Raw genomic sequence first — 12,018 nt, forward strand, 5'->3', positions numbered from 1 at the left:
CCCGCGCTCGGCATCCGTACGACAGAGGCACGAGCGGGTGGGCTGATCTGCGCAGCTCAGGTGACGTCTGTGTGCCGTCCCTATGATGGCTGCTGCAATGGCGGAGCAAGAGGGCTCCAAAGGCAGCGCCCGGAACCGAGGCGGGGTGCAGCGCGTAGAGGGGAAGCTGCGGGCCAGCGTGGAGAAGGGAGACTACTATGAGGCCCACCAGATGTACCGCACGTTGTTCTTCAGGTACGTAGGGGGAGGGGCTTCTGCTATTCCACGATTCTTCCTCCGGACTCCCAACGTTCCAGAGCTTTCTAAGGCCCGTCTTTCCCTAAGTGAGGTGTGATTGGCTGATGGCGTTCTGGTTGCTAGGCAGAAGGGCGGGGCCTTTTATAGTTTGGCTGCGGATTGGCTGCGTGCTGTGTCAATCTTTTGAGCACTGTGGGTTAACCCTTTCACCTGACCAAGTTGTGACAACTAGTTCCTTGCCGCTGATTGGCTGGCGGTGTGTAGTTGCTATGGGGTTCGTCCTGCACAGCCCGGAATCCGGCTCCTTATTGTTTGGGCCTAGGACTGTGACTTACGGGGGACAGCTGCAGCCCGAGGCCTGACATGTGGGGCCCCCAATGCGCCGCAAAGGATTGTGGGGGCCCAGACATAAATATGCAAATGAGCACTCCCCCAGAAGGAAGACTGATGGGGTAACAATTGGCCCTGGCTGATTTCTGGCCACTGGCAGAGATTCTGGCGGCGGCTTTTGTCATAGAGAAGACGACGGCGCTGCTCTGTATGGGAGAGGCGAGCGCTGGACGGATGACGCCGTGTAATGTGCACAGGGGCCTACACCGACCTCAGGTTTTCCTACAAGAGAAGGTGATTGATTATGACCCGTGTCTCGGGGCTCCGTCGACTATAGCGGGCAGCGGTTCTGTCCATAGAACGTCTGTGTAAACGGGGCTGACTGTTTAGATGCTGTAGTTGTTGTTGACTGCAGCATCTAAGGGGTTAACCTGCTGGGCCCGCGGCTGTGTAGAGGGTCCCGTCCCCCATTCCTGGATCACTAACCCTGTATGATGTCACTATACAAGACCTGTCCCCGTCTCTCCCCGCCCTATAACCTGATGAGCGGCTTTATCACACCGGACCGACCTGTTTTCCGATGTTACTCTGCAAATAACTGACGATACGTTAATATCACTCTGCATAGGCCGAAGTGCCGAGAGCCTCACCAGCGCCACCTGTGTTTATGGACGGTGAATTGAGAGAGGAAGAGGACTGCACTTCAAGGGTGTTTCGGGGTATTGCCCCTCATCAGCACAAAGTATGAGATCCCATCTGGCTAGGTGAGAGGCAATGGACTGGGATCTAAGGGGTAATGTTTTTACTGGTGAAGAGTGAAGTCCGGAGCCTCTCACCTAGCCAGATCGGATCTCATACTTTGCACTCATGAGGAGCAATAGCCCGAAACACTGCAAATTGAAATTCTGGTTTGGCTTTTATCCCAAGTCATGTGACAAGGCTCGTTATAGGGGCGATATTGACTTTTATTATCGCTGCTTCCAATAGGTGGCGCTATAGTTTTAGTCCTCTTCCTCTCTAAAGAGACAATTTGCATATTTAATTCCCAGAGGAGCATGCATGGCCTACAAGTCTCCTCACTCTGACATGCTCTGCCTGGCTTGTCACCCCTTTGGATTGTGACTGAATGTTTTGGGTTGTTTTTGTTGTCAGCATGTTTTTATTGTATATGGCTCATACGCCTATAAAAGTGATATATGTTTTTGTAGAGATCCGAAGTGCCAGTCATGGGAAATGTAGGATAGAAACTGTATGCAAATCAGGCTGGAAGTGCACTGAGGGCGTGCCAAGGTACTTGAGAGAAGTCAGAGGATTGACACGCCCCCAGTGCACTTCCAGCCTGATTTGCATATAGTTTTCACCCTAGATTTCCCATGACTGACACATCGGATCTCTACAAAAAAGGAATCGTTTTTATTGATGGACGGGCATGCTGTACCGCTGCTGACAATCACTTTTTATACCGAAGCCATCGTGCTTTGACATCTGTTTTCGGTGACTCCCGTTGACGTTGATGGGGTCATCTGTGTTTTTGAATGGAAGAGAAGTAATTAAAGGGTTCGGACATAACCACTATTGTGTGATGGGGGTGGAACTTCTGTCCATTCACTTCCATGGGGTTTCTGAAGATGGCGGTGCACTAAATGACGTGGTAATGAAACCGTGTAGATCCCAGGAGCGGATCTGGGGTGACGGAGTGGTGATGATATTGTGACATGTCGGCTCCCATTATCCTCCCCCCTGGCTGCGGCTCGTTCCCGCCATAGTTGATGCGACTCCACGGTCACATGGCGCGGCGTGTATAATATCGCACCCGGCCCCGTCGTGATCCGCGGCGTCTCCTCTACATCTCCGGTTTCCTTGTGTTGCAGATACATGTCACAGAACAAACACGCGGAGGCCAGAGAATTGATGTACTCCGGGGCTCTGCTATTTTTCAGCCATGGACAGGTAAGCACATGTTCCGTATTATTTATCGGTGATGTGATGAGCGGCGGCATTATCGGGAGCGCGGTACAATATATGTAATGGAGCGTTCTCTTGTCTCTTCAGGAGCGCACCGCTACTCTGCCTCCTTGCTTGCTGTGGCAGCAGTGCGCTCCCAAAGATCGACCGTTCCGACCACAGCATGGTCGCGCCACTGCTCCGAACTGGGGGATTGGGGCTGATGGGATCCAGTTAGCCTGCCAACTCCAGAGCATGCGCTCCTGGCTAGTCATCAGCCTACAACACTGGTGGCCCACGCGTCACTATGCTCTACAGTCTCCTAAAGGATATTCCCATCTACAAGATCATATTCCAATATGTAGTAGGTGTAATAATATTAGCAAATACCTCCAATTAGAAATGTAGTTTAGTTCTTCTGATTAGCTGTGTCGCTTACCCCTTATGCAGGGTGTTGCAGCAGCTTAGTTATCCATGGTTATGACCACTTATAAAGTGACAGTTAATTGTTAGTGGTCATAACCATGGATACCTAACCTACTGCAATGCCTGCACATGGGGTGAGTGATGTAGCTAATCAGAAGAACTAAACTACACTTCTAATTGGAGGTATTTGCTAATATTATTATTGTTACACCTACGGCACGCTGGAATAGGATCTTGGAGATGGGAATACCCCTGTAATTTTTGGGATTGGAGATACACTGTCACTTTATGAGATGCGAAAATCCTTCTAAATACATGTGCACATGGGACAGAAAAAATTAAATTGCAGATTCCCCCTTAAATGCAGCAGCGATTTCACAGCAAAAAAAATGTGCGTTTCTTGAGAATGTTGTCATAGATGTACAACTTCCACCCCATGGATTGCAAATGGTGACCTCCACGGTGACAGTCTCCAGAATGAAGGGACACGCTGCGAGTATAGACATCCGCGCCATTTTTCTGCAGATGGTGGATGAGAATTGTTCAGATCTTGTGGTTTAAAGGCCTCTAGTTATTCACCTTCAGGAGTGCAGCGCTCCTCTGCCTCCCGGCTCCATGCTTTACGGGGGACGGTGCACTCCTGAAGATCAGTGTGAGGCGGCGGTATGGTGGGCCACTGGTCTGGACTGTGCGCTTTCTGGTGCATATAGTTGAGGCGTGGCTGGGGTCGGGAGACGGCGCGGCTGGGGGTCGGTAGGCGGCGCGGCTGGGGGTCGGTAGGCGGCGCGGCTGGGGGTCGGTAGGCGGCGCGGCTGGTGGTCGGGAGGCAGCGCGGCTGGTGGTCGGGAGGCGGCGCGGCTGGTGGTCGGGAGGCGGCGCGGCTGGGGGTCGGGAGGCGGCGCGGCTGGGGGTCGGGAGGCGGCGCGGCTGGGGGTCGGGAGGCGGTGCTGGCAGGGGGTCGGGAGGCGGCGCTGGCAGGGGGTCGGGAGGCGGCGCTGGCAGGGGGTCGGGAGGCGGCGCTGGCAGGGGGTCGGGAGGCGGCGCTGGTAGGGGGTCGGGAGGCGGCGCTGGCTGGGGGTCGGGAGACGACGCGGCTGGGGGTAGGTAGGCGGCGTGGCTGGGGGTCGGTAGGCGGCGCGGCTGGTGGTCGGGAGGCGGCGCGGCTGGTGGTCGGGAGGCGGCGCGGCTGGTGGTCGGGAGGCGGCGCGGCTGGTGGTCGGGAGGCGGCGCGGCTGGTGGTCGGGAGGCGGCGCGGCTGGTGGTCGGGAGGCGGCGCGGCTGGTGGTCGGGAGGCGGCGCGGCTGGGGGTCGGGAGGCGGCGCGGCTGGGGGTCGGGAGGTGGCGCGGCTGGGGGTCAGGAGACGGTGTGGCTGAGCACCTCCAGTGATCTCGCTGCAGCGGTTGCAAGCAGTATAGCAGAGTTTGTAAGTGCTGCGCTTGTTACCTGGGAGGCGGCAGCGCTGGCAGGTACCTATAGAACGATAAGTCCCTGTTTTCGGGAATCGCTGTACACTTTCCCCGTGTAACAGCCCCGTTACGTGCCGGTAAGATCCAGCTAAAGATGGAGTCGCGCTCTGTGTGTCCAGAGCCTCCGATAAGCAGAGCTGTTACTTTACATTTTTCATCTTTTTTTGTCCCCTGAAGCAAAACAGCGCGGCCGACCTGTCCATGCTGGTCCTGGAAGCCCTGGAGAAATCCGAAGCCAAAGTGACGGAGGAATTGTTAGGTGAGTGCTGGCAGCGACTCCTGCGCTGATTTGTGTCATGTTCTCACCAGGTCTCATTGTTCCGGGTCAGAAAATGTCACTTTGTTATTCTCTGTTTGAAATAGATTTCCTTAAAGGGATATTGCCGTCCTATAAGATTAGGGTTCATTGCTAGGATATGCCATCACTTTCTGATCGCTGGGGGTCCAGCCAGTCCTGAGAATCAGGGCCGCTGCAGACGGCCGTAACTTCTTCTCGGGCCGGTTATGTATATGACGCTCTGATCATAGTGTGATCCGATTCTTTCAGGTGAGGAGAAGATGGAGAAAAAAAATCTCTCTATTGTAACAATGCGTGTGAATCAGACTGCACTCAGATGTCATCTGAGTGCAGTCCGATGGTTTTCACAGACTCGTTCACTTGCATGGCTGAGTGCGATCTGAATATTGGATCACACTCTGACATGCAGCAACTTTTTTTTTTTTTTGTACTTCAGAGCTGTAATCACAATGCTGATGACGTTCATCTCCAAGCAGTAGACAAACAGCTTAGTTGAGCCTCCATTGTGCAGTTCAGTGCCCGGAGTAAAGACGATTCCCAGAATACAAATCACCAGAGAACATTCTTTCCAGGGCATGCTGGGGGATTTCCGCTGGGATGATCGCTCCTAACCCGCACCACATCAGCTGATCTCGATACCTTATCTGCCTTTTAACCTTCATTTTTGTCGTTTTCTTTTTCTCTTGATTTCTGCAGAAAATTTGGCCAAATTGTTCAGTTTGATGGATCCGAACTCTCCGGAGCGAGTGGCTTTCGTTTCCCGAGCCCTGAAGTGGTCGACCGGAGGATCCGGGAAATTGGGTCACCCCAAGCTGCATCAGTTACTGGCCATTACACTGTGGAAAGGTAGGCCACAGGAGTGGCGGAAGTAATGGCTCCAGAGCAGAAGTCTGCACCCCCCTGATGGTTCTGTCTCCTTTTCCAGAGCAGAACTACTACGAATCTCGCTACCACTTCTTGCACTCCTCCGACGGGGAAGGCTGCGCCAACATGCTGGTAGAATATTCCTCCACCCGAGGCTACCGCAGCGAGGTGGACATGTTTGTGGCCCAGGCGGTCCTGCAGTAAGTCCGCCATTTATGTGACCACTCCGCTACGCGGTGGGAAAAGCTAATGGCGTCTCTTATTATTCCAGGTTCCTCTGTTTAAAGAATAAATCAAGCGCTTCAGTGGTCTTCACGACGTACACGGAGAAGCATCCGTCCATAGAGGGGGGTCCTCCATTTGTGCAGCCCCTTTTAAACTTCATTTGGTTTTTACTACTGGCTGTAGAGGGGTAGGTCTCGCTGTAGGAGGGGGGCAGCAGACCAGCGCCACATAGTGCGGCATTTATCAGGCGCCATCCTAAGGGCAGCCCTGTGTCTCCACTAATCCAAAACACACACATATATAATTTTTTTAAAATGTATTTATTTTTTATATATTTTATTAATTGACTTTTTTATATTTTATTTATTGACTTTATTATATTTATTAATTGACTTTTATTATTTTACTTTATATTTATTGCCTTTTTTATTATTTATTTGACTTTTATATTTTATTAATTGACTTTTTATTAATTTGACTTTTTTATATTTATTAATTGACTTTTTTATATTTTATTTATTGACTTTTTTATATTTATTAATTGACTTTTATTATTTTACTTTATATTTATTGCTTTTTTTACTATTTATTTGACTTTTTTTATATTTTATTTAATTGACTTTTTATTAATTGACTTTTTTATATTTATTAATTGACTTATTATTTTACTTTATATTTATTGCCTTTTTTACTATTTATTTGACTTTTTTTATATTTTATTTAATTGACTTTTTATTAATTGACTTTTTTATATTTATTAATTGACTTTTATTATTTTACTTTATATTTATTGCCTTTTTTACTATTTGACTTTTTTTATATTTTATTTAATTGACTTTTTATTAATTGACTTTTTTATATTTATTAATTGACTTTTTTATATTTATTAATTGACTTTTATTATTTTACTTTATATTTATTGACTTTTTTTATATTTTATTGATTGACTTATTTTTTTATTTATTGATTGACTTTTTCTTTATTCCCAGTGGGAAATTAACCGTATTTACAGTATTGTGTGAACAGTATCAGCCGTCGTTAAAAAGAGATCCTATGTATAATGAGGTAGGTGGAAGCGGATCCTCCGTGCAGTCCATATACATAACCGTATACAGTCTGAAGTCACTTCACTAAAATATTCAACAGCCATTAGGTCAGATCTACGCGGTAACATCAATGTTGTGGATTCATGTGGTCAGTGGGGGTCCGACAGGCAGCCCCCCCAACCATCGGCGGCTGCTGGATGTAGACATTGATCAGATCTGCTGCCCGGTGTTGCAGCACAGATCCTATTCACTTACTATTGGCATCCGGCTGCTGTCGGAGTTGATCACTTATTGGAGATGGTCCGAGGTGTCAGACCCCACTGATCTATACGGCAAGTAGTTTGATTTTTCTTCGGTGGGCCTATTCTGGGGGCCCACCATGCACAAGTGGGACCAACACTTCAGACTGCCCTTATCTCTATGTCTCGTCAGGGAATGAGAATTCATAGGAATGATCATTCCCAACTATCGAGCCATCCCAAAAAATCCAGTGATCACCTGACAGATCAGCGAGATGCTCAATTGTGGGGTGCAATGATTTTATAATCTTCCTTATTCTCGGCTCATATCATTATCTGTAAATAGTAAGTGAACAGCTGCAGTGTAGTGCCTGCTAGGGCCCACCGGAGGATTTCCCGGTTCTCCGATTGTCCAGTCCAGTGCTGGATCTATATATGACCAAACCCCTTTAAACTGGTAATTGTGGGCAGTGATGGAATATTGGACTATCCTGGGCACATAGCGCCATCTAGTGCACATCTCAGGTCTGTCCCCTATAAGTAACATGTATAGATCCTTGTTCTGACATGTGAATACACCGGTCACAGCTTCTCCTCTTATTCTCCTTGCAGTATTTGGACAGGATAGGACAGATTTTCTTTGGTGTACCTCCTAAACAGTCGTCTTCCTATGGGGGATTATTAGGTGAGTGTCTTCTAAACACACAACGTATATACACCGCTGTCTATGGGGTTTCCAGAATTGGGGGAATTAACTCTTCATTCTCCCATGAAATGGCGTCGCTCCTGCCTGTGTTTGGTATGAATGGGACAATGTCCGCCGCGGCTGTGCTGCTTGTGGGCACGTGTTCGACCGAAGTTGTTCTATGGGTCATGTTAAAGGGTAGTTTTTAGAAAAGTAAATATATTATCCATTGAATACCCCACCGCAATCATGAGTCTGACTCCCATACAGAATGGCTGGCCTCAGTAGTCACGTGCCGGCCAGTGATTCTGCAGGGGTCTGATGATGATGATGGTGGATGGAACGTGGACTCATGAGGTGTTATGTATTTATGGAAAGTTTATTTATTTTATTTTTTTTCCACGCCTCATTTCCGCTGTAACTGAGGCCAACATTGTGCCCAAGTTGCACTAACAATACTGTCTGATCAGGGTCTTCTAAGAACCAAATATTGGCCGTACTGGCGTCTGCACCCATTAAAAGAGCAATTTTATTCCTGCTCAATTTCAATTTTTGGACGCCCGACCACCACACCATTCATTCTCTACGGGACTGTTGGGAAAAAAGCAGAGTGCAGCCCAATAGGGAATGAATGGAGTGGCGGTTGAGCATGCAGCGTGTTTCCCAGCAGCCGGACCCCCACCAATAAATTATCACCTATCCAGTGGATATTTTCATTTTTTTTTTTTCCACCGGAAAACCACTTTAATGAAGAAAACTTAAAAAAAAAAAAAAAAATTGTATATACATACATACACTAGATGGTGGCCCGATTCTAACGCATCGGGTATTCTAGAATATGCATGTCAGCCACGTAGTATATTGCCCAGTCACGTAGTTTATAGCAATGTGGGCATCATATCCCTGTTAAAAAAAAAAAAGAATTAAAATAAAATAGTTATATACTCACCTTCCGTTGGCCCCTGGATCCAGGAAGCTGTTACCGACACTCCTCGCGCGCTCCGGTCTCAAGAGTGCATTGCGGTCTCGCGAGATCACAATGCATGGAGCGGTCACCGGAGCATCGCGAGGAGCGGGAAAGGCACCGGAAGGTGAGTATATGATGATTTTTTATTTTTTTTTAACATCTTTTTACTATTGATTCTGCGTAGGCAGCTTCAATAGTAAAACAGTTGTTAATAGCAGCGTTAATGGAGTGCGTTACACCGCGGCATAATGCGGTCTGTTAGCGCTGCCATTAACCCTGTGTGAGGGCTGACTGGAGGGGAGTATGGAGCGGGTACTGACTGCGGGGAGGAAGGAGCGGCCATGTTGCCGCCGGACTGTGCCCGTCGCTGATTGGTCGTGGCAAAATCAGCGACTTGAATTTCCATGACAGAGGCCGCGACCAATGAATATCCGTGACCGAAAGACAGACAGAAAGACGGAAGTGACCCTTAGACAAATATATATATTTATTAATCTCAAACATCCTTGTCTTTCCCCATAAATATAATAATGACATTGGTGTCTTTAAATTTTTGATATAATTTTTTTTCCCTATAGGTAACCTGTTAAATAGCCTAATGGGAGCCGGGGATGAGGATGAAGACGTGGACGACGGGCCGGATGACAGCAGTCCCATCGAGCTAGATTGAGCCAGAGCGAATATTTGATTAGGAGCTGCATGATTCAGAACAATAAAACAAAACCTGGAGCCCAAAAGACTTCATTCCATGGTCTCCGAGTCTTTGAGGAGTCGTTTGTGAGCAGCCGTAACGAGCTGTCCTCTCATCCCGACGACGGAAGATTACGCTAAATAAATGATGTCCCGGTGGGGTAGCTGAAAGGAATAGTGAATAGGGCGAACCTTCCCGGCTCTGCTATATATATATTTTTTATTCTTTCTATGAATGCCAAGCACATGGTTTCCTTACAATGTGATAGCCAAGCAGATCAACCTTCCTCTATCACGTCACTCGTCCGCAGCTTAATGTCACAGCCGAGCGCTAAGTGTTATCATGAGGATTTGGGACTTCTCCCTCCCCGCCGCCATCATGTGAATATCTTGTTTGTTAGGGGGCACCGCAAATATAAACACCTCTTTCAATTTATTTAATTACGGTGGACTTTCTTTTAACATGCAATATTTATTACCGATTTCAGTGATTTTTTATTTTTTTTTTCCCCCCCTCCCTTCAGTACAATACCGGGGCGTCACGTCGGCACTGAAACTGTCATTGAGAAGTGCTGGAATCGGTGGGACAGAGTAATGCAGTGCTATGGAATAAATCATACAGTGTATCTTATGATCGGCCGCCGCTACTTGTCTTTCCTGCTTCTAGAATTACTAAGACTTGCAGAAATTCTTGTATGACCTACGTCGGGTATAGAAGTCTCAGCTCCAATCTTTCCTGGATTATGGGAGATTAGGAAAGCTCCTGTCTGTGTGTCCGGCACTGCAGCGCTGACTGATTAGGTTTCTCAATACTTTACACTGCAGAATCTGTCTCTAAAATGTCAGCGCCGTGGTCAATTAACATCCCAAAGCAATAGGCAACGATCCTAAATACAGGAACCGAGGGGACAAAGCTGCACGCTCCGTAATCTGAAGCATAGAGAAGAGCAGCCTGGACCTCACCCGAATCTGCTAGGCAAAAGTGCCTCGGAAGGACGGGTCCTGGAACCTGCACAGTTGTATCAAGCTGATCTGCAATGGCAGACACCATGGACAAGAGTGGTATTGTTACAGGGGGGGTGAAAATTATATATTTATATATATTTTTCACCATATTTTTTTTTTCTTCCTTTAAATGAAGGAAATGTTATTTCCAGAAATATTGTAAGGGTCACATGGATGCAAAAATGTGACTGGTGCTGAACTGGTTAAGGATTTTGCATAGGTTCCCAAGTCTGCCATAGGGGAAGGTGGGTGAATAGATGAGACCGGGTGCTGGGGAGTTTTTATAGATTCTCAGAATTATTCACCTCTTCGTGGGAAGCATATGTAGCACTTAGTGGAGCCCCTCTGGCTGTTATAACCTGCTGCAAACACGATGCATAGCCGTAATCAGCTTTTAGCAGCGTCCATTTCTCAGTCCATTGTGGAGGCAATGGCTTCTAGCTTAGGAATATTCTTGGATTTGCTGTAAATGCTTTATTCAAATCCCACCAAAGGTTTTCTATGGGGATCAGGTCAGGCGACTGTGACGGCCACTTCCAGAATCTTCCAGGAGTTTTGCTGAAACCAAGCCTTGGTGAACTGTGAGGTATGCTTGGGATCCTTGTCCTGTTGCAAGATCTTATCGTGTGAAATCTTCTGCTTCCTGATAGAAACATGTTTACTCCTAGGGTTTCCTGATCCTTGATTGAATCCGTCTTCTCCGCACACTGCAGGTTTCTAGTGACAGAGAAAGCAAAACCGCTGGAGAGCATCACCGAGCCACTGCCATGCTTCAGTGTAGGCATCACTGAGCCACCACCATGCTTCATTGTAAGCGCCACAGTCATGTTTTACTGTAAACATCACCAAGCCACACATTCTTTACTGTCGACATCACCAAACCACCACCATGCTTTGCTGTAGTCATCACTGAGCGGCTGCCATGCTTCACCGTAGACACCAAGCCACCGCCATGCTTCATGATGGGCATCAATGAGCCACCTCCCTGCTTCATTGTAGGCATCGTAGAGCCACAGTCATGGTTTACTGTAAACATCCCTGAGCCACCACATTCTTTACTATAGACATCAATGAGCCACCACCGTGCTTCACTGTAGTCATCACTCAGCTGCCGCCATTCTTCACTGTAGGCATCACCGAGCAACTACCATGCTTTACCATAGGTATCACTGAGCCACCACCATGCTTCATTGTAGGCACCACAGAGCCATAGTCATGGTTTACTGTAAACATCACGGAGCCACCACATTCTTTACTGTAAACATCACTGAGGCACCACCATGCTTCATTGTAGGCACCACAGAGCCATAGTCATGGTTTACTGTAGATATCACCGAGCCACCACCATGCTGCACTGTAAGCAATACTAGGCGAACCCCATTCTTCACTATAGATAGGCAGGGTGACACAGGCCCTACTGTAAAATATTGCTTTATATCGCTGTTACATCTCAGGATATGCAAGGGTATGGGGTCACATTGTGATCTGCAAGGTGCTGCAACAAGAAAGTTACAAAAAAGCCAAACCATTGGATTTTTTTTGTGACTTGTGGCCAAAATCACTGTGTTGCCTTCGCCTATAAGAGGCATTTAGTG

General features: G+C 47.7%; 1 protein-coding gene across 2 annotated transcripts; it reads left to right on the forward strand.

Annotated features, from left to right (window-relative positions):
* The first annotated feature begins 17 nt into the window (after window positions 1-17).
* On the forward strand, window positions 18-10,049 carry GET4 (guided entry of tail-anchored proteins factor 4). 2 transcript variants are annotated; one of them, XM_069734268.1, is made up of 9 exons: window positions 18-234; window positions 2,439-2,517; window positions 4,582-4,663; window positions 5,399-5,548; window positions 5,628-5,766; window positions 5,838-5,978; window positions 6,781-6,856; window positions 7,689-7,761; window positions 9,307-10,049. In XM_069734268.1, the coding sequence occupies exons 1-9, from the start codon at window positions 83-85 to the stop codon at window positions 9,396-9,398; spliced, it is 984 nt and encodes a 327-aa protein (XP_069590369.1). In that variant the 5' UTR covers window positions 18-82; the 3' UTR covers window positions 9,399-10,049. The 2 variants fall into 2 exon arrangements, with proteins under 2 accessions (XP_069590369.1, XP_069590370.1); XM_069734269.1 differs by lacking the exon at window positions 18-234 and adding an exon at window positions 490-861.
* The last annotated feature ends 1,969 nt before the right edge of the window (window positions 10,050-12,018 follow it).

The sequence above is a fragment of the Ranitomeya imitator genome, chromosome 7, assembly GCF_032444005.1.
Source record: "Ranitomeya imitator isolate aRanImi1 chromosome 7, aRanImi1.pri, whole genome shotgun sequence".
Classification (NCBI taxonomy): domain Eukaryota; kingdom Metazoa; phylum Chordata; class Amphibia; order Anura; family Dendrobatidae; genus Ranitomeya; species Ranitomeya imitator.